The 23,378-nt window shown below is 43.8% G+C and overlaps 1 protein-coding gene across 1 annotated transcript in view; it reads left to right on the forward strand.

The window, feature by feature from the left end:
* The window catches only part of SPTBN2 (spectrin beta, non-erythrocytic 2), a 1,201,559-nt gene that overhangs the window by 895,703 nt on the left and 282,478 nt on the right, over positions 1 to 23,378 (forward strand). Inside the window, exon 27 of the mRNA XM_030217767.1 lies at positions 4,590 to 4,728. Within this exon, the coding sequence (XP_030073627.1) occupies positions 4,590 to 4,728 (139 nt within the window). The remainder of the gene's footprint in view (positions 1 to 4,589; positions 4,729 to 23,378) is intronic.

The following is a 23,378-nucleotide window of genomic DNA, read 5'->3' on the forward strand; positions in this document are numbered from 1 at the left end:
ATATTTAGGCATCTAGAAGTGTTTAGGCGTGAGCTAGTGTAAATGCTTTAACCTAGATTTCAGGAGGTACATGCATAGATTATACATGCACCCTGACCATGCTCAGTCCAGAATCTGCCGTATGTACACCCACCTTCGAACTATGTGCCTTTGCATTTAAGTGCCTTGATAAAAAATAGTGCAAAGCTGAAATATTGGCATTTATGCATGTATGTATACTGTATGTATGTATGTACTGGAGAACAAAAAAGACACAACAAAAACAACAAACATATACTACGAGAGGCAAAATAGACCCACTAACATTTTGGCAACAATTCTACACTGACGAAGGGACAATACCTACAGACTCACCCCAATTTCTCCAAAATTGGGATAACAGATGCAGAACAATACTAGACAATATAGCACCACTTCAAACCAGAACCTCACATAGAAAAAACTCAATACCATGGTTTAACGAAGAACTGAAAGAACTAAAAACTCAGGTCAGAAGATTAGAAAGAGCATGGAGCAAGAAAAAAGACTGGAAACAACTACAAAGAAAATACAAATACGCTATCAGACAAACTAAAAGGACCTACTACAAAACCAAAATAGGACCAAATTATAAGGACACACACAAACTATTCTCACTCGTAAACAATCTTCTAAATACTACCAAAGTCACCTCCAACAACTCAGATACCCCATCAGCAACCAACCTGGCAAACTATTTCAATGAAAAAATCATAAAGCTCCGACTCATGATACCCACCAACACAACAGACTACACAAATATCCTTGAATGTCTAGACCCAAACCCCGGAGAATGCCCAGCAGATTGACTTTGACACGCTCTCATCAAAGGAAATCTCACACTGGCTCGGAAAATATGCCAAATCACAATGCAAATTAGACATCTGCCCTAACAGTTTAATAAGATCCGCACCCAAACAATTCAGAACAGACCTCATGAACCACATAAATTACAGACTTCAAAATGGACTCTTTCCCACGGATAAAGGAAACATCCTACTCACCCCGTTACCGAAAGATGCTAAAAAAAAGCACAATGGACCTAACCAACTATCGACCAGTAGCATCGATTCCACTCATGACCAAACTCGTGGAAGGCATAGTAACGAAACAACTTACTGAATACCTAAATAAACACTCAATTCTGCACGAATCTCAATCAGGATTTCGGTCGAACCACAGCACCGAAACTGTACTAGTGTCCGCAATGAATTCATTCAAACAGACAATTGCGACTGGTAACATAGGTGCCCAGTATAAGAGGCTTGGGGAGGCTATGCCTCCCCAGCCACAGCAGGATGGATCAGCTGTTTCTATAGAAATGCTAAATAGTATTAGTAGTAGTTCTCCTGCGAGTCCTGCTGCTCTGGGATAGCAGCAGCTGCAGTGAAAGCCGTCTCTAGCCTTGTGTATAACCAGTTGTAATTTGATCATCTTATTGCTGGGAGAGCAGAGCAGGGGAGGGGGGTTGGCTGGAGGTGTCCTGGGTTGCCAAGGAGATATTTAACTAGGATCATGAATTCCTGCACATGAGCAATTCACACCAAAGAGACTTGCACTGACCCCTGAAATTTTAAAAGTGCTAAAAATAAGTTTTAAAAGTATTTGCATTAAATCTAATTGCAGAATTTAGGTGCTAGGAAGTGGGATTGGTATGCTATGTACTCAAATTTGCTCAAGCCATATGCAAATTAGTCCGTTTTTGGGAGGTTCTCATTTGCATATTTATGGGTAAAAATTGTTGGAAATGTTTACAGCCTTAATGTTAGGGCATGGCTCTGATCAAAAATGTGAACTTTGATCCAAAAATGAAGGGTTTAGCTAGTGTTTTTTACTAAAAATTCCCATTAGAGTGTCTGTATGTTAATCTGCATTCAAATAGAGCTCTCTGATTGGATGAGCAGCTCCTGTTAGAAAATCTGCCCGGGAACAGAGAGGAGAGGAGAGAATCAATGGGTGGGTGGGTGTGGATGGCTGGAGGTGGGGGCAGGGGAGAGGAGAGAATCAATGGGTAGGTATGGATGGCTGGAGGGGGGGCAGGGGAGCGAGGACAAGAAATGATGAAGAAAGGCAGAAAGTAAAGAAATAAATGGAAAGGAAGCCCTGGAAACGGAGTTATGAGGACAGATAGCAGCAGAATCGGATACTGGGCCAGCATGATCAGAAAAACAAAGTCACCAGACAACAAAGGTAGAAAAGATAATTTTATTTTCATTATAGTGTTTGGAATATGTCCACTTTGAGAATCAGGTGCTCAACATTAAATGTTTATATTTATTTACTTATGTATGGCATTTTATCCCATATTAAACATGAATTAGGATGTTTTGTGGCTCTACATGAGAATTGTGATATTATGATCCTTGTTTCATATTGTTGACGGTCTGCATTTTCCATATGGGTGGTATATTGGTGTATTAGGTTCTGCCCAGTGTAATATGTATGGTACAGTAAGGTTCTGAGTGTGTTTTTGCACAAAGTTGTGCATAGTGTTTTGTAGTTATGATTGTGGTTAGTATATGCTTTGAGCAACCACTTTATTCTTTGACATATGATACATATCTAATATCTAAATTTAATAAAAGGTATTGTGACTTTTTATTTATTTATTTTTCTGTGTGTTATCAGACAATTATGGATTTAAGCTCCACCCCTGGCCCCACCCCTAACCCCGCCCCTTTAGCCTCTCCAAACAGTTGGGCCACCGACCGCCTATGACTGGTAATAACATCCTCCTCTTGCAAGTCGACATGTCCAGTGCCTTTGACATGGTTAATCATGATATACTAATACATATACTAGAATACTGCAGAGTAGGAGGCACAGTTCTCAAATGGTTCAAAGGATTCCTGACCACAAGATCATACCAAGTAACAACGAATGCGGACAGATCACCTCCATGGATACCTGAGTGCGGAGTCCCCCAGGGATCACCTCTCTCACCAACACTATTCAACTTAATGATGATACCGCTAGCCAAACTACTAGCCAATCAAAACCTTAACCCCTACATTTATGCAGATGACATCACAATTTACATCCCATTCAAACATGATTTAAATGAAATCACCAACGGGATCAACCAGAGCCTCCAAACAATGCACACTTGGGCAGATGCATTCCAACTAAAACTTAATGCAGATAAAACACAATGTCTTGTTCTCACCTCGCAACATAACACAAAAAACTTCTCCACCATAAACACACCATACTGCTCTCTTCCTGTTTCACAAAACTTGAAAATTCTTGGAGGCACCTTAGATCGAAACCTCACTCTTGACATCCATGTGAAAAACACAACGAAAAAGATGTTCTACCTCATGTGGAAACTCAAAAGAATAAAACCATTCTTCCCGAGATACATCTTCCGCACCCTGGTACAGTCAATGGTAATAAGTCATCTGGATTACTGCAATGCACTGTACGCCGGATGCAAAGAACAGACAATCAAAAAACTCCAAACTGCCCAGAACACGGCCGCCAGACTCATATTTGGAAAAACTAAATATGAAAGTGCAAAACCCCTAAGAGAGAAACTTCACTGGCTCCCACTCAAGGAACGCAGTGCGTTCAAGATCTGCACGATAGTACACAAAATCATTCACACAGAAGCGCCAATCTACATGCTAAACCTCGTAGACCTACCTCCCAGAAACGCCACAAGATCATCCCGCAAATTTCTCAACCTGCACTACCCCAGCTGCAAAGGACTTAAATACAAGCTGATGCATGCCACTACCTTCTCCTACATAAGCATGCAGATATGGAATGCATTACCTACAGACTTGAAAGCAATCAGCGAAACAACTGACTTTTGAAAATCCCTGAAGACATTCTTCTTCAACAAGGCCTACAATGAGAACCTATAGCCTCATTAAACTAATCAATGAAAACATTTATCCTTCGAAAATCCTTGAAGACATTCTTCTTCTTCTACAAATCCCACAATGAGAACCCATAGCCTCACTAAGTCACCCCACTAACTCATTCAATTAGGAATGCCTACCTTCTATAACTACCCTAATCACTCTCTTCCTTCTTCTCTTACCCCTTCTAATCATTACACATTAATAATTGTATCTGATATCCTGTAATGACAATGTTTCAAATCTATGTAAGCCACATTGAGCCTGCAAATAGGTGGGGGAATGTGGGATACAAATGCAATAAATAAATAAATAAAAATATATGTGCATACATGCCATTTACACATTTTTGGCACTTAAATGTTGGCATCTTCTTTATAGAATTAACCCCTGTGTTCATAAGTTAGACTCCTAAATCTAGGCAAATAAATAGCAGACCTACATTTATAAGCATAACTTTTAAGCCCCTAAATTAAGATGAATTTTCTGCTGAAAAGTTAGGCTCTTAAATTTGGCTGGAAAGATGGCATACGTTCAGGAACTTTAAATTTAGAAGCTCTCCTTTTTTTTTTTTTTTTTTTTTTTAAATATCAGGTTCTTTGTTTTTCTAGGACTGGAGGTATCAGGAAGTGTGTGAGGGCTTCATACTTCTTTCCACGTGATATACATGCTACTATCATGTCAACAGATGCCTTTTCTCTGTAGGGATGTGTCTTCTGCTGACATAGTGATCAAAAACCATCAGGGGATAAAAGCAGAGGTAGAGGCCCGGGCAGACAGTTTTGCCACGTGCTTTGACATGGGGAATGATCTTCTGCAGAAGAACCACTACGCCTCTGAAAAGGTAATGGATGTAATTTTAGAAGGGCTTTGTATAAAATCAGGTTTTACATGTGGAAAGAGCCATTTCTAAAATAAAGTGCCAGATAGGTTTAAAAACATGTGAGGGCAGTGATCCTCTGCATACCTTTTAAAAGTTTTTTTTTTTTAACTTGCCAGGGGTTGAAGTTGAGCAGAATTTAGGGTTTACACATTGGGGATAATATTTAGACTGCAATGGTCAGCATTTTTTTAAAACGCTGACAGGAGGAGTAAATGAGGTGGGTGGAGTTTTACAAGCTAGGAAACATGAGAGAATATTAGCTCAGACCAATTTTTAGACCACAGGGGTGCTTCTTATATACCATTTCTGGCTGTAGCATGTGATCCCAAGGTTAACATAAACACCACCCCTTGTTCCGGACCCTCTGACCTGGGAAATTATTGGAATGTCCATTTGTGTCAGCAAAGTTACAATTCCTGGAACCCGGCTCTGAACAGTCCAGTGATGTGGGCTCTGTGGACTTGATTTCATGCCCAGATGCCAAAGTGGCTGGGTTAACCTGACCTGGGATACATGTCACTGTGCAAGAATGTTTCTATTAGGAAAGCAGTTCTTTAGCAATCCCTTTTTGCTGATGCAGGCCCTTGGTAAAAACCATGGCTGTATTGATGCATATCTTGAAGCATCTGGTGCTGAGGTTATTACCAGCTCTGTTAGTGGGTTATCTTTGCAGGGGCCTTACCCATACATGTCCCCTCCCCCCTTATTTCAAGATGGTTGTCAGGGAAGACAGGCAATTTGTAATACTAACTGACCAGTAGTGCGTGTGTTTACTCACAATGTCATATGACATGACCTAGTTATGCAAGCATAATAGAAAAGCCTCCTAATACAATATATGCTAGTACTGTGATAATATAAAGGAATGCAGTAACAATCAGCAATTCTTAAAAGTCAACAGTAAATATATGAACATATGTAGATGTAATGTATTCAGCAAATATGACTGTATTAAGTAATGTCCATCATAGATGAAGTCAAGTGACGTGAAATACAAATAGTTAATGTCCATGAAAGCTAAATGTCCTTTATATCGCAAGTCAATACTTGTACTGGCAATGACTCAAAGGTTCATGGGAAAAAAGTCACTTTGAAGCATAATTAGCATAATAGCTTGCAATAAGCAATGATGTAAATCTGCTAGATGTGGTACACAACGCAGGTAATGTCCATGGTATGGCAGCTGCATCTGTATATGATTGCAAGTGCTTAGCGCAGTCCGTCAGACTTCAATCTCTGATTATTCAACATATAAGTTCATGTGAATATGTGATTAAAAATGACTTTCACCACAACAATTATTCAAATAATGGAATGCAATGTATGAACATCAACAATAGTAGAAATGTGTAGTGCAACAACATCATAAATAACAAGTGTCAGTAATGAATGAATCAAAATGAAGTAGGCAAAAACTACACATAATGTGAAAAATCCTACATCTTTATTGACACTATGGCATTGGGTAACATTTCAGTAAGACAGCAATATTGTAATAGCTTGTTAATATAGGTAAAAATCATATTTGTGACATGGGAAAAAACCTACATAGTTTATTTGCACTAGAATGATAGTGACTATCAATTCAATAAAACAACATCTAAGCAACAGGATGATGTGTGACATCAGCAAAGTAATAACTGAGCAAAGGACCCAGAGAAATATGCAGCATTTGGAAACAGAGACTTGGAATGCTAAAGTTGTGCAAGTAACCCTAAAGAGTGTGAAAAACAACTTAGAAGTATTGGTACTTATATGGAAAATGTTTTACATATGCAAGATAATATGAAAAGGGATTGTACCAGTATGTACGTAGGGTAAACATTACAGGCTGGCATGAGAGGCTGGCAACACATTTTTTTTTTTATTTTTTTTGGGTGGGAGGGAGTTGGTGACCACTGGGGGAGTAAGGAGAGGTCATTCCTGATTCCCTCCGGTGGTCATCTGGTCAATTGGGGCACTTTTTTGCCACTTGGTCCTAAAAATAAATGGACCAAGTGCAGCCGGCGAACTGCTCGTTCGAGCCGGCCATCTTTTTTCCATTATAGGGCAAAGCCGGCTATCTCGTAGCCCCACCCCCTCCCGCCTTCTGTACCCTGCCTTGAAGTTTCTCTGGCTCCCCGATGGAAAGCAGTCGGCGCCGGCCAAAATCGGCTTTCTATTATACCGATTTGGCCGGGTTCAGGAGATCGCCGGCCATCTCCCGATTTATGTCGGAAGATGGCTGGTGATCTCTTTCGAAAATAAGCTGGAAAATCTCCTAATGATAGCATTCCAGTGAGTTAAATCAGCTGGCCTTAAAATAATAGGTAAATGTTGGCGCAGGTAACTTTGGCAACACCATCTTAATAAGATGAATTCTACCCCACAGAGAGAGAGAGGGCAGTGTAGCCCATCGGAAACAGAGGATCTTAGACATCTGCAAAAGTGCTGGGACATTAGCCACATGCAGCCAAGCCAGGTTACTAGGTATGGCCCATCCTAAGTATTTCAAGGTTGAATTCACCCAACGCAAAGGGAAAGTTCCCTGCCAGTCTCTCCCCTGCCCAGGTCTTAAGCTAAGGACCTCAGATTTATCTGCATTGATCCAAAATCCCGAAAAGGAACCAAACAGATTCCGTATGTCCAAAGACCTAGGCAGAGAATTCTGTGGATCAACCAAGGCAGTCAGTAAATCATCAGCATAAAGTGCCAACTTGAACTACTGAGTGCAAATGGGTTTGCCTTGGACCTGAGGGTCCAATAATAGTTTTTGGGCTAGAGGTTCCATGCAGAGGATGAATAACAGGGGAGACAAGGGACAACCCTGTCTCATACCCCTCTGCACTGAGAATAGGGGGGACAAAACCCTATTCACCAATACTTGAGCTGTGGGCTCCGCATACAATGTCTGCAGAAGATGCAAAATTGGACCCTGAAAGCCGTATCATCGTAGGACGTAACACAGATATGACCAGGAAACAGTGTATGTTGAAAACTTTCTCAATATCATAACTAACCAACACTGCATCCAGGTCAAACCTACACACTATCTCTATGGCCCCCAAAACCCTACAGACATTGGTCACCGCATTTCTAACCTTTACAAACCCCACCTGATGTGGGGCTACTAATCGTGGCAACAGATTTTGCAATCTATTGGCAATTAACTTAGCCAATATTTTAATGTCCACATTGAGGAGAGAGATTGGACGGTATGAGCTACTAAGCAATGGGTCTCACCCCGGTTTCAAAATTGGCAAAATAGTCGCCTCCCTCATAGTGCTAGGGAAAAGGCCTGTGGCCAGAGGCTCATCATAAACTGCTTCCAACACAGGGGCCACCTATTCATCTAAAATTTTATAAAACTCCAGAGGTAATCCATCAGGCCCCAGAGTCTTATGACCTTACATTACCTGCATAGCCATCCGGACCTCAGCCGCACTTATAGGTGCATTGAGTGAGTCTAACTCCTCCGGTCGCAAGGTGGGACGTGGAAAATCTGCAAAAAAGATCTCCATAACATCTATATCAGTAATCTGAGCAGCATATAATGTAGCATAATAATTCTTGAGTAACTTCGCTATAGAATGATTTTCTTTAATGATAGCCCCCACTGGGTTGCGCAGAAGCAGGACAAAACATAACCCCTCCTCGGCATCAGCTAGCCAGGCCAAACAAGTGCCCATCTGATTCCCATATCAGAAAAAACTATAGCGACTGAATTGTAATGTGTGCAATGTTCTCTCATGAATGAGGCTATTTAATGCATTTTGTAATTTAAGATATTGCTCTCTGATTTCCTTAGTGAGATTTTGAGCCATTTCCCTATGGGCATGTTGTAATTATTTATTTACTTTATTTTGTTGCATTTGTATCCCACATTTTCCCACCTATTTGCGGGCTCAGTGTGGCTTACAATACATTGTAAATGATGGAAATACGATTTGTTACAACTCAGTTATGGATTACATTATGAGAAGTTATGCGGAGACAAAGTCAAAGTATCATTAAGGGAATAGGACCGAGGAAAAGAACAATGGAACAGTGGAAAGAGACAGCGGGAAACTGATAGGGTAATAGAACATTAGCAAAAGAACATTTGGTATAACATTTTCTGTGAGTAACGGTATAAATATGATAAAATTATGGGGGATGAGAATTCAGAAGAGAATGTATTGGTGTATTTCTGAAACAGTGAGTGTGGACTTCATGTGTTTTAATCCTTACAATAAATTTTGTCAAAGAGATGGGTATTCAATAGTTATGCCATCAACGCAAGAATTTGCTTATTTAATGTCTTTGCACAATATGCCAGGTATGATATAATCTCCCATCTCATTAATGGTATGCCAGCCTCCCACAACAAGCCAGGCATAGCCCTATGGGAGTGGTTAGTGGAACAATATAGCTCCAATTTTTTTTCTCAAATATGGTGCAAAATTGACATCATCAGCCAGATAGAGGGGCATTTTCCATAATGGGCTACATTCTTTTCTACTCAGATGAAGGCCCAAACTGACCATAACATGATTAGAGATACCTCTTGAGAGAATTTCTACTGATTGAACTGCATTAAAAGCATGATCAGAGAGCAATATATAATCCAGACGAGACTCCACCAAATGTACACGGGAGATGTGGGTAAACCCCACCTCCCCAGGATATAACACCCTCCATATATCCAACAGATTTAAGTTAGGACATAACAGGGTACCCCCCCCCCCCCCCCAGTGAGTAACTGGTGGGCATCTCCCACCCACATTTTTTTCTATATTGACCTTGACCTACCACTGCTTTGAAATCACAACCTATCATATACGTACATTTTGGAAATGTACGTATATGCTCTAAGCAAAGTAGGGAAAAAGGTTCAGTCAAAAATATTTGGGGCATATATTGAGACCAACACATAAGGTTTGCCGTATACAGTACAATGGAACACCACCCAACGGCCCTGGTCATCAGTAGCAGAATGCAAGAACTGAAAGGGAAGGTTCTTATTTATTAGAATTGTAGTACCCGTCCTTCGGGGCACTGGGCCTGAAGAGTAACAGCAGTGTCCCATCCATTCCCTGCACAGCTTTTGATGCTCAGGCCCCGTCATGTGAGTCTCGTGCAATATGGCTATACCCAGGCGCTGTCTTCTCAAGGCGGTCAACATTTCTTTCTCTTTATTGGCGAGTGAATTCCATGTTCCAAGTTATAACATTAACAGCCATGAGTGAGAGGGGAATATGGATATCATAATATGCAGCACACACCTCAGCATACAAATCTAATATAATAAAACGCACCCTCAACGTTCTGAGGACAACGTTCTATGAAGCCTTGAAGCCTGAAGCCTTGAAGCCTGAAGCCTGAAGCCTTGAAGCCATCTGACGTCACTCCCAGGCTGAGGCTGAAGGGTTCGTGGATTCGTGGTGTGAAGCCTTCAAGCCAGCCAGCCGTCTCTGCCCCGCCCTCGCGACAAAACAAACAAATCCGGAAGCGAAACGTCAGGGAAGGAGGCGGCGCTCCCGACGTCTAGCCTTCCCTTCGCTGTGTTCCGCCTTAAAAAGAAGGCGGAACACAGCGAAGGGAAAGCTAGACGTCGGGAGCGCCGCCTCCTTCCCTGACGCTTCGTTGCCGGAAACGCCACGGAGGTAAATTGAAAAAGAAGAAGAAAAAAAAAAAAAACGATGCATGGATGCGAAGGGGGGGGGGGGGGGGGGAGAAGAGGGCGGGCCAGGCTGGGACATGGGAGAGAGAGTAGCATGGATGCGAGGGGGGGGCATGGAAGGGCGAGAGGGGACTTGCTGGAAAAGGATGAATGGAGGCGGCAGGGGACAGAGGAGCATGGATGGGTATGGATTAGGAGGGCAGGGCACAGGGAGTGAGGGGAATTACTGGAAATGGATGAATGGAGGGGGCAGGGGACAGAGGAGCATGGATGGGCATGGATTGGGAGGGCAGGACTCAGGGAGAGAGGGAAATTGCTGGATAGGGAAAAATGGAGGGGCCAGGTGACAGATGAGCATGGATGGGCATGGATTGGAAGGGCAGGACTCAGGGAGAGGGGAATTGCTGGATAGGGATGAATGGAGGGGACAGATGGGCATGGATGGATATGGATTGCAGAGCAGGCCTCAGGCAGAGAGGGGAAATGCTGGATAGGGAAAAATGGAGGGGCCAGGTGACAGAGGAGCATGGATGGGCATGGATTGGAAGGGCAGGACTCAGGGAGAGGGGAATTGCTGGATAGGGATGAATGGAGGGGACAGATGGGCATGGATGGATATGGATTGCAGAGCAGGCCTCAGGCAGAGAGGGGAAATGCTGGATAGGGAAAAATGGAGGGGCCAGGTGACAGAGGAGCATGGATGGGCATGGATTGGAAGGGCAGGACTCAGGGAGAGGGGAATTGCTGGATAGGGATGAATGGAGGGGACAGATGGGCATGGATGGATATGGATTGCAGAGCAGGCCTCAGGCAGAGAGGGGAAATGCTGGATAGGGAAAAATGGAGGGGCCAGGTGACAGATGAGCATGGATGGGCATGGATTGGACGGGCAGGACTCAGGGAGAGGGGAATTGCTGGATAGGGATGAATGGAGGGGACAGATGGGCATGGATGGATATGGATTGCAGAGCAGGCCTCAGGCAGAGAGGGGAAATGCTGGATAGGGAAAAATGGAGGGGCCAGGTGACAGAGGAGCATGGATGGGCATGGATTGGAAGGGCAGGACTCAGGGAGAGGGGAATTGCTGCATAGGGATGAATGGAGGGGACAGATGGGCATGGATGGATATGGATTGCAGGGCAGGCCTCAGGCAGAGAGGGGAAATGCTGGATAGGGATGAATGGAGGGGGCAGGTGACAGACAAACATGGATGGCCATGGATTGGGAGGGCAGGGCTCAGGGACAGAGGGGAATTGCTGGAAAAGGATGAATGGAGGGGGCAGGGGACAGATGGCCATGGATTGGGAGGGCACGGCTCACACTCTCTCTCTCATATACAATGTCTTTCTGACTCTCACTCTCACACACTCTGTCTCACACAGTATCACATTCACTCTCTATGTGCCACACAGTCACTCACACACTCGCTTGGTGTCATACACTCACTCTCACAGAGAATCTGTGTCTCACACACACTCTCTCTCTTGCCCACACACACACACTCTCTCTCACACTGTGTCTCACATACACACTTGCACACACTCTCATTCTCACACACACTCTCTCACAAACACACTCACACCCAGACTCACTCTCTCTCTCACACACTCACACTTTCACTCTGACTCTCAAACAGTCACTCTCACATACACTCTCCCAAACATACACACTCCAAGGAAAACCTTGCTAGCGCCCGTTTCATTTGTGTCAGAAACGGGCCTTTTTTACTAGTATCAGATAAAGAAAGGCCATAAGTAAAATCATCTGTTGAAACTGATTCCAGATTCCAAATGCAAGAAATATTAGAAGTAAAAGCACAAATCATCCTATTATTTAAGAAACAATCCCGCACCCCCACTCCTTCCCCCCTACAAATCCCTTCATCAGAGTAAGATGAATCTGATCAAACCCAAGAGAAACCAATCTCAGCTACTAATAAGTCATGCAAACTTGCTAAGTAGAACAGGTAATTATTTTTAGAAAATAAAACCGTACAGTTCCAAACTGTAGTAGAGGTGTATCAATCAGCAATATTCAGTCCTCATGAGGAATCATTGATGGATCCTAAGGGCAACTGTGCTTCATGTCTTGGATCCTGCAGAACTCGAATCAGTGGATTGCCGTTTTAAACGATTGCTGCAAGCTAGCACTCTTTGCCATTTTGGAGCAGATATAGGCAGCACAGCAAGTGGTTGTTGCAGTCGGCTCCAGATCTTTCCAGAGGCCCGCTACACGGAGATGAGTGCAGGCCTCCACCATTGTTTTAACTCTATAATGTTTACCAGTGATCATGAAAGTCAATTCAAAAGGGAAGAGCCACCTCTAACGGATGCGCTCACTTCGCAGCAATGCAGTCACCTCACAAAAGCCTCTCCTCTTTTGCAAAGTTAGTGCAGAGAGGTCTTGATATATTTCCAATGCGTGTCCTTGGTACTTCAGCAATCCTGCTTTATGCGCCATATTTTACAAGTGTTCTTTTAAAACAAAGGAGCGAAAGCAAACCACAATATTTATTCTGACCCTAAATCCCATACTTCTTCTCAAATTGACTGGCGTTAGGTGCTGGGACTGAACCAAGCTCCTGCAAAAAGGACAGGTTTATTCTGACCCCTAAATCCCATACTTCTTCTCAAATTGACTGGCGTTAGGTGCTGGGACTGAACCAAGCTCCTGCAAAAAGGACAGGTTTATTCTGACCCCTAAATCCCATACTTCTTCTCAAATTGACTGGCGTTAGGTGAGAAACCTACCTGATATTGTCTTAAATTTTTAAGGCTTGTTGCTTAATCAATTTAATTAGCACTGGGAAACCTCTCTTTCTGTCTTTCTTTCTTTCTTTCTTTCTTTCTGTTCCTGCCAAACTCTGATAGAGGGGAGGGGCATTTTTACATAGCTGACACTGCTATAATTATTGGCAATATCTAGATTTATTTAAAAGGAAAGTTATTAATATCTAGGGCAGTTTTAAAAAGTATAATAAATTGTAAAGTGCTGGATCAGACACTACCATTTTGGTCCATACAACTAGAGAATTCCCTTGATAGCAGCACTTAGCTGACCCATTGGGACTTATAATCCCACCCACCCCAGGGTTGTCCACTCATTTATAGACAAACCAAACCTCATTAACTTTACTCCACAGTCATACACAGGCAGTCTTGCAGGCTGATACTCCAACATAGTACACCTGTTCATACCCATTTCAACCAATCAGGATGACTTTTATTCTCTGCAATAATTGTGCTGCTTTAGTTTCAAGGCCAATCATCTGGAAACTTAAAGCTTGTCCTATCTGTCTTCAGCTATCTACTTTAAAACAAGAGCTCTATAAAGTAATGCAAGAATTAGATGCAATTAAAGCAACTTATAGGACTGTACAGAATCATAACTTCTCACCACTGCCTCAGAGAATAAAACCACAAAGGAACAGATGGTTCACAGTAGGCTCAGGCAGAATTCATCATGTGACACAGAAGCATCCGCCCACACAAGTGTTGCCACTACAAAATTCTTTTGCTCCACTACAGCACTGTGATGTTCCTGAAACTAAAATTGAAGCAAAAGAAAAAGCAAGGAAGAGGGAACAAAAAGAGGAGAAGGTACCCAAAGAGAAAAGACACTCACAAATCACTAAACCCAAAACACATACTAGGAAATGTAGTGGGAAAGCAATGACCACAAATGCTCACAGTCTAAGCAATAAAATTCATGAACTTCAAGCCCTGATGTTGGAGAATGACTTGGACATAGTTGCAGTCACAGAGACATGGCTCAATGGTTCCCATGAATGGGATGTAAACATACCAGGCTATAATCTTTTTAGGAAGGCTAGAGAGGGACGTAAAGGTGGAGGAGTAGCTCTGTATGTGAGAAATGATATCACAGCAACTGAAATGACAGGGAAGTGGGGAAAGGAAGAAGCGATATGGATCACCTTAACAAGAGAGGATAAAACCTTGGTCCACGTGGGTGTTGTCTACAGACCCCCGACACAATTGGAGGAACTGGATAAAGATCTGATCGCTGATATTCAAAAGTTGGGGAAGAAAAGAGAGGTGCTGTTGTTGGGAGATTTTAATCTGCCGGATGTAGATTGGAAGGTTCCTTCTGCGAAATCGGAAAGAAGTAGAGAGATTGTGGATGCTTTCCAAAGTGCTCTGCTCAGACAAATGGTGACGGAACCCACAAGGGAGGGAGCGACGTTGGATCTGGTGCTCACGAATGGAGATAGTGTGTCAAATGTCTGAGTGGCTGCGCACCTGGGAAGCAGTGACCATCAAATGGTTTGTTTTGATATAACGGCTCATGTGGTTAGCGGCCACTCTAAACTCAAAGTCCTGGACTTCAAGCGAACTGACTTTAACAAAATGGGGGAATACCTGAGGAAGGAGCTGATGGGCTGTGAGAACGCACAACAGGTGGAAGGACAGTGGTCCAAGCTGAAAGAAGTAATAAACAGCGCCACAGACCTTTATGTAAGGAGAGTAAATAAAAGCAAGAGAAAAAGGAAACCGATAATGGTTTTCAAAGCAAGTGGCTGAGAAAATAAAGGCTAAAGAGTTAGCGTTCCAGAAATACAAAAAATCTCAAGTAGAGGAACACGGGGAGGAATACAGGATGAAACTGAAAGAAGCCAAGAGAGAGGTACGTCTGGCGAAGGCGCAAGCGGAAGAACAAATGGCTAGAAATGTACGGAGGGGAGACAAAAACTTCTTCAGGTATATTAGTGAAAGGAGAAAGACTAAAAAGGGGATTGTGAGACTAAAAGATACAGCAAAACGCTATGTAGAAAATGATGAAGAAAAAGCCAATTTGCTAAATAGATACTTTTGTTCTGTTTTCACTGAAGAAAATCCTGGGGAAGGACCGAGAGGGACTGGCAAAAGTACACCTGAGAATGAAGTGGATAGCGCACCGTTCACGGAAGAGAGTGTGTATCAACAACTTGGAAAGCTAAAGGTGGACAAAGCCATGGGGCCGGACGGGATCCACCCCAGAATACTGAGGGAGCTCAGAGAGGTTCTGGCGGGTCCTCTTAAAGATTTGTTTAATAAATCCTTGGAGACGGGAGAGGTTCCGAGGGATTGGAGAACAGCGGAGGTGGTCCCTCTTCACAAAAGTGGGGATAGGGAAGAAGCTGGAAACTACAGGCCGGTAAGCCTCACTTCGGTTATTGGAAAAGTAATGGAAGCCATGCTGAAGGAAAGGATAGTGAATTTCCTGGAAGCCAATAAGTTGCAAGATCCGAGACAACATGGTTTCACCAAAGGGAAATCATGCCAAACGAATCTCATTGAATTCTTTGACTGGGTGACAGGAGAATTAAATCAAGGACGTGCTATGGACGTCATCTGCTTAGATTTCAGCAAGGCTTTTGACACGGTTCCCCACAGGAGGCTCTTGAATAAACTAGAAGGGCTGAAGATAGGACCCGAAGTGGTGAACTGGATTAGGAACTGGTTGACAGGCAGACGCCAGAGGGTGGTGGTAAATGGAGTTCGCTCGGAGGAGGGAAAGGTGAGTAGTGGAGTGCCTCAGGGATCGTTGCTGGGGCCCATTCTGTTCAATATATTTGTGAGTGACATTGCCGAAGGGTTACAAGGTAAAGTTTGCCTTTTTGCGGATGACACCAAGATTTGCAACAGAGTGGACACCCCGGAGGGAGTGGAAAACATGAAAAAAGATCTGAAGAAGCTGGAAGAATGGTCTAACGTTTGGCAATTAAAATTCAATGCGAAGAAATGCAAAGTGATGCACTTAGGGAGTAGAAATCCAAGGGAGGCATATGTGTTAGGTGGGGAGAGCCTGATAGACACAGACGGGGAGAGGGATCTTGGGGTGATAGAATCTGAGGACCTGAAGGGGATGAAACAGTGCGACAAGGCGGTGGCCGTAGCGAGAAGGTTGCTAGGCTGTATAGAGAGAGGTGTGACCAGCAGAAGAAAGAAGGTTTTAATGCCCCTGTATAAGACATTGGTGAGGCCCCACCTGGAGTATTGTGTTCAGTTTTGGAGGTCGTACCTTGCGAAGGATGTTAAAAAAATGGAAGCGGTGCAAAGAAAAGCTACAAGGATGGTATGGGAGTTGCGTTCCAAGACGTATGAAGAGAGACTTGCTGACCTGAACATGTATACTCTGGAGGAAAGGAGGAACAGGGGTGATATGATACAGACGTTCAAATACTTGAAAGGTATTAATCCGCAAACGAATCTTTTCCGGAGATGGGAAGGCGGTAGAACGAGAGGACATGAAATGAGATTGAAGGGGGGCAGACTCAGGAAAGATGTCAAGAAGTATTTCTCCACGGAGAGGGTGGTGAACGCTTGGAATGCCCTCCTGCGGGAGGTGGTGGACATGAAAACGGTAACGGAATTCAAACATGCGTGGGATAGGCATAAAGGAATCCTGTGCAGAAGGAATGGATCCACAGAAGCTTAGCTGAAATTGGGTGGCGGGGGAAGAGGGGTTGGTGGTTGAGAGGCTAGGATAGGGGAGGGCAGATCTATACGGGGTCTGTGCCAGAGCCGGTGATGGGAGGCGGGACTGGTGGTTGGGAGGCGGGAAATACTGCTGGACAAGACTTATACGATCTGTGCCCTGAAAAAGACAGGTACAAATCAAGGTAAGGTATACACATATGAGTTTATCGTGGGCAGACTAGATGGACCGTGCAGGTCTTTTTCTGCCGTCATCTACTATGTTACTTTGTTACTATATCTCTTGATTTATTTGGTTGCGGAGGGCCTAAGGCTCGATGAGCACATTCTTTGTACGTGTCATCCAGCAGTTTCAAATTGTTGTTATTAGGAGCATGTTGCAGAAGTTGCAAGCAGAGTTCACAGACAATGGCTTTAAAGTCTTCTTCCGCCTCTGATTCCGGAAGGCCGCAAACTCTCAGATTTACAGTCTATTTTCTAGATCATCTGTTTTTTTCCTGCAACATCTCCACAGTAGTGTTAGTCTGCTCCACATCCTTTACCACTATTTCCAACTGGGTGGCATGCGAGTCCAGCTGCCGCTCATTCTCCTCCATGTGAGAGACCATATCTTCCAGGCCTCCGTGAACATCTTGAATCATTGACTTTAACTCACGAAATTGCACCATTGTAGCATTCTGTAGCACCTCTCTCAGTTCTTGTAGCATTATCTGGAGATTACGGTTAATAAGTGGCTCCACAGAAAGACCTGGATCTTCCACTTCACCCTGTGAATCCGAGTCACCATCTTCACTAAAATTCAACTCCGCACTAGACCCGCCACGTGGTCCGGCATGCTCAGCACAATTAGTAACGTGGAAATACTGCTTAATCTCTCCTGTTTTTTTTCCTTCCGGAAGCCATCAGAACATTGTATATATCAAACTACCTCGGCTGAATAAGATCCAAAGTATCAGCTTGTGTTTCAGTGCAATTTTCACTGTGTTTTTCTCCCAGGTTGATCAGAGCCTCAGGCTATTGCTGACATCTCTGCGGATGATGTCACCTGGCTTTAATTAGAATTTAAGCACACAACTTTCTAGGTGTATTCTATAACGCGATGTGCATAAATTCTAATGTGTGCAGCAGAGAAGGGGGTGTGGCCATGGGCTTAGAACAGGCGGGTTGTGGGTGTTTAAAAAAAACTATGTGCACTATTATAGAATACACCTGATCTGCGCCTAAGTTAGGCACAGGTATTTAGGCCTAGTTCTAGGTGGCTTAAATGGGTGCGCCTAAATTTTAGTCGCAAGAACAGCCACTAAGCATATTCTATAAACTGTAGGCATAGATTATAGAATCATGCTAAGTGCATGGCTTTTTGGCTCCAATTTTTAAGGCTCCATTTATAGAATTTGGCCCATAGTGCACTTCTAATAGTAATAGGTAATTATTGTAAACAACTTGTACTAATTTCAGATTTAAAATACATACTGTGAAAAGCAAAATAGTAATTTTAAATTGCATTTTCATTTTTGAATCATGATTCTTTTTTCTTTTTCATTGCTATAGCAAAAACATAACTGGTAAGCCATTGTATGGATTGTATGCCACATTGAATCTGAACTCTGTTTGGGATAATGCAGGATACAAATGTCATTATAAATAAAACCATAATGTCATACATGCATATGTTTTTTTGAGCCTGTCTGGAATATTTGTGTCAAGTGTGCTAGATAGGTGTGGGGGTGCCTATGCTATACCTGTGCCAACAAAAGTATGCAACAAGACAACAGAAAGGAGCGTGGTATGTACTTCAAAAGACATAGAACCCAATATTCAGCCAGCATCGGGCAGCACATTTGCTGTTCACCGCTGGCATTAAACCTGGATATTCAATGTCAGGCTGTTTCTGGCGAGCGGCATTGAAAATCTGGGTTTATTTTGGCTGCAAAAAAGTTAACCAGCTATACCGATATTCAGCGCTAACTGGTTAACTTTTTTGCAGTCAGAGATAGGCTTACTATTTAAGTGGCCTATTTTGACTGCGCAACATAGCTGATTTGGCGCTGAATATCCGCAACTAGCCAGCTATGTTGTGCAATATAGCCAGTTAGTGGCTTTCTGCTTACCAGGATATTCAGCGGGAGATAACCAGTTATCTCCCGCTGAATATCAGCGGTTAGGTGCCTAAATGCTATTTAATCAGTCAAGAACCGTTCCTGGCCGGTTAAATAGTTTTGAATATTGGGGGGATAGTGCAGTTGTAACAGTGATTGGTAATGATTGTAAACAACTTGGACTGAATTCAGATTTAAAATGCATTCAGAGAGTCATGTACCTCCAGCAAAACAAGACTTCAAGCCTGCAAGCTTTTTAATGGCAGAAAGAGTATCCAGCCCTTCCCCCTTATCAGCTGGAAAATCCCTAGGTATTTATAAAACCAATATTTTAAGTCAAATAACAAATGCTCTAGCTGAACTTATTCAATAAAGTTCTCTTTTCGCTCATTCTATCAGAGCACACAGTATATCAGAATACACATTTAAATTAACCTCTGTCATGAACACTGTCGGTTTATCTCTTGTTTGTCCTGTTTGTCTGTCCTAATTAGATTGTAAGCTCTGTCGAGCAGGGACTGTCTCTTCATGTTCAAGTGTACAGCGCTGTGTATGTCTAGTAGTGCTATAGAAATGATATAAGTAGTAGTAGTTTAAAAAAAACAACCGCCAAAAGTTTATTTATAGAAGTCTTTATTGAATTTTGAGACACAAATACATAAGAACAGAACTCATACCCTTTAACAACATCTAATACAATACATAGGCCGAGCCTCCGAATGACTGATACACAAACATCAAAAGCAGAAAATCAGAGTAAACAACTCTCAAAAATATGAAATTATCTGATGATCTACTTCTAGATTTTATAACCCATTTTATCCATACACCCCGCCCCAACCCAAAACATAAACAACCCCCACCACCACAACCTCCTCCCTTCCCCCCCTCCGCCCACCAGCCTATCAGTATGTACAATGAGACAAAAAGGGTTCCCAAATAGCTTCCCATTTAGACAGTTTTACGACTTATGGCCCAAAGCCTCTCTATTTCACAAATTTACCACAACTTATTTAACCAGATAACCACAAAAGGGACTTGAGGAGACTTCCAGTGAGCAGCCAGAATAACCCTAGCTGCCGACATGGCATGCCGAACCAACAGGGACTGAGATGTAGTGAGTCCAGGTGGTTTTTTTTTTGGAAAAAGAAAAAATTCAGGAGACCACTTAAGGGGCTTAGAAATCCACTTCTGAATTCTGTATTGTATAGCTTTCCAGAAAGCCCGAACCTTAACACAGGACCACCAAATGTGGCCCATAGTACCCTTTTGCCCACAGTTCCTCCAGCACAAAGGGGATATCGTAGGGAACATGTGATGAAGGTGCACTGGTGTTAAGTGCCACCTATAAAGAAATTTTACAGCATTTTCTTTAAAAGGAACAGAGAGAGATATTCTCAATTAGGCTGACTCCATAAGGAACCAGTACTACATCCAGCTCCCGCAGCCACAGCAAACGATATTGCATAAGTAGCAACCAGATTGTCAAAGGGAATCAATTCATCATCCTCAAAAAATTGACCCCATGTCTCCAAACCCACAAAGAACCACATTGAGAAAGGCCCGGGTTCAAGACCAGGTGGAAAAAGAGGATTATTTATTAACGGCGTATGTTTGGAAAGAACCATGTCTGGCTTAGCAAATAATCTGTCCCAATAATAAAAAGTTGCAACTTCCGGTGGAGCGGGGAATCAAGATGGCCGCGATCCCATGAGCTCCGCCGAGCCAGAGCTACAGTCCCGCCAAAAATGGCGAAAAACCTGCAATAATTAAAACCCCACCTCGCAGAGGACCCGGAGCCCCGTTGGACAGCTACCCGGCGACAGCAACGATAGCCCCGAACGCAGTGCGACGGCGAAATCGCGGCGGAACGGACTCCAAGATGGCGGACGGCAGCGGAGCCGTGAGGGGCAGGTAGCTCCATCGCGAGCCGAGGGCAGCTGGCGGGACGGCCCAGGAAGAAGGGAAGACAAACACGGTGCGAGGCAGGGGAGCCGCTTCGCCTTCGCCTCCCATTGGTTCCCGCGAGTGTTGGGGCCCGATGCACTGGGACCCCACTTCAGAATAACTTCAGAGGATCAAAGGCTGCCAGAGGGAGCGGTGCACCCGGCCAGAAACTGTGCAAGATATATTCCCCTTACAATGGAGAAGGCATACAAAGATCTGGAACGTGCCTTTCCACCGTTCATCATGAGGGAGTAAAAAGAACTCACTTAAACTACTTGGGAAGTTATATTTGAAGGAGGCAGAAGGCAGTTTTGCCAGCGAGTGTGGAGAGCCTGTACTGCTTGAACAATTTATCAACAGTGAGACACAGATTGTAACGTTGCAGTCCCTGCTGTAGTAGATCTGCTGAGTGGGGCAGAGGACTGTTCTATGTAATTTATGGAGCCTTTCTTACGGCCCATGTCTACAGGAACCACAAGCAAAGAAACAAAATTTGAGAAAGGGAAAACTCCGCCCCCCCAAATCCGGCTTAAAGATGGCAGACGGGAAGTCGGAAGAAACAGGAGAGTTTAGTGAAAAACAGCTAGCGCAGATCACAATGGCTGTCTGCGCAGCTCTGAACCCAAAGTTTGATCTACTGACAAACCAGTTAAAAAATTTGGAAACCTCAAGGGCTGAAACAGAAAAGAGACTGGGAGAGGCGGAGCAGCGGATCTCGAGCATCGAAGATGAGAGGGCGCAAAACGGCCAGGAACATTCGCGTATGCGGGAACAAGTTAAGATGCAGCAAGATAAAATTGAGGACATGGAAAACAGAGCCAGAAGGTGTAACTTGAGGCTGGTGGGAATACCGGAAAGTATCCCAGAACAATCCTTGGGAGCGCTATTAGAACAATGGTTAAACAAAGAATTGGCCCTGTCTGACAGTTATGGCACGCTGTGCATAGAGCGAGCTCACAGACTAGGGAGACGGCAGCAGAACCAGTCGCGGCCGAGGATTGTTATCATCTAGGTCCTTAATTACCTTCACAAAGAGGAGATTCTGCGAGGATTTCGAGTGAAACGAGACTCCCTGGCTTATGATGGTTCCCCAGTAAAAAATTTTCAAGATTATTCAGCAAGAGTCCAGGAGCAGAGGCGCAGATTCCACCCCCTATGTGCATCGTTGGTCCAGAAGAAAACACGATTTATGCTGCTCTACCCCCCCGGCCTTGAAGATCCAGCAAGGGCAGCAGTGGCGGTCCTTTCATTCAGCACAAGAGGCCCAACGGTTCGTGGACACTGAGCTGAAGGCACCTGAGGGCTGAAATGCAGATGCGGGGACAATTTAACAGACACTGCAGAGGAACCCAGTGGCAGTTGGCTGTCGCCTCACCATGAGTGAGGCGACGGGTAAGAAAGCACTGGGACAAACAAGTAGTTGAAATGTATGCAGTTTAAGTTGATAAGGATTAAGAGTTAATTTTATGTTACTGCTATGTTATAAATTGTTGTACGGGATGGGTTCTAAGAGGTGATTAATAGCTTAGACATCCGGGGCCCATTGGCGAGGGGGAAGAAGTTTTATTTCACACCTTTAAAATGCAGGTTAAGGTAGCCAGGGACTTAAGGCTGGCGATAGAAGTTGAAACATGACTGTAAGGGGCGAGGTAGGGTGGGGTGGGAGGGAAGAGAAAGGGATAGGGCGGAATAGGGGTTGGGGAGTTTGGAATATCATTGCAACAAAGAGTAAAGAACAAGAGGAGTCATTTCATTTCCAGAGGAAAGGGGAGATATATCACAGTCTCGTAGAGCCGACCAAGAGGTAAATATTGCATCACAAGTGATCCTGATCGAGATCAATAGGGGGGACCCGGGAAAGGGCTGGGACCCGGGGCCTCCACCACAACATAGGTACCTGAGCAGTAGTAATAACCCACTAAGTCACACACTGTAGAGTAACTACATGGAATGTGGGAGGTATAACCACACCAGTCAAGAGGAAAAAGATCCTGACCCACTTAAAGCGCATGCACGTAGATATTGCATGCTTACAAGAAACCAGGTTGACAGATCAGGAACACGAGAAACTTAGTCGGGGATGGGTGGGGCAGGTGCTGTATGCCTCTCCTGAAGGCCGTAAAGGGGGAGTAGCGATTTGCTTACACAAAAATTTAGCTTGCTCTGCTGAAAAGGTCCTACAAGATCCCCAGGGACGTTATCTAGTGGTTAAGATGTGGTTGCAAGGCAGGGAAATGTATCTATTGAATGTATATGCCCCCACCCCACCAGAACGTACCTTTTTTCCTGGTCTGGTGAAGAGTATGCTCCCGTACCAAGATAAACCCTTGATTGTTGTGGGAGACATGAACAGTTTGTTAGACCCTACGATAGATTATTCTGGGGCCTGAGGTGAGAAAGTGGGTGGTCACAAGGAATATAAATTATTGAACGAATTTCAGAATTCATTTTCGTTGGTGGATGTCTGGAGGGTCCTACACCCCGAAG

This window comes from Microcaecilia unicolor, chromosome 11, assembly GCF_901765095.1.
Source record: "Microcaecilia unicolor chromosome 11, aMicUni1.1, whole genome shotgun sequence".
NCBI classification, from domain to species: Eukaryota; Metazoa; Chordata; class Amphibia; order Gymnophiona; family Siphonopidae; genus Microcaecilia; species Microcaecilia unicolor.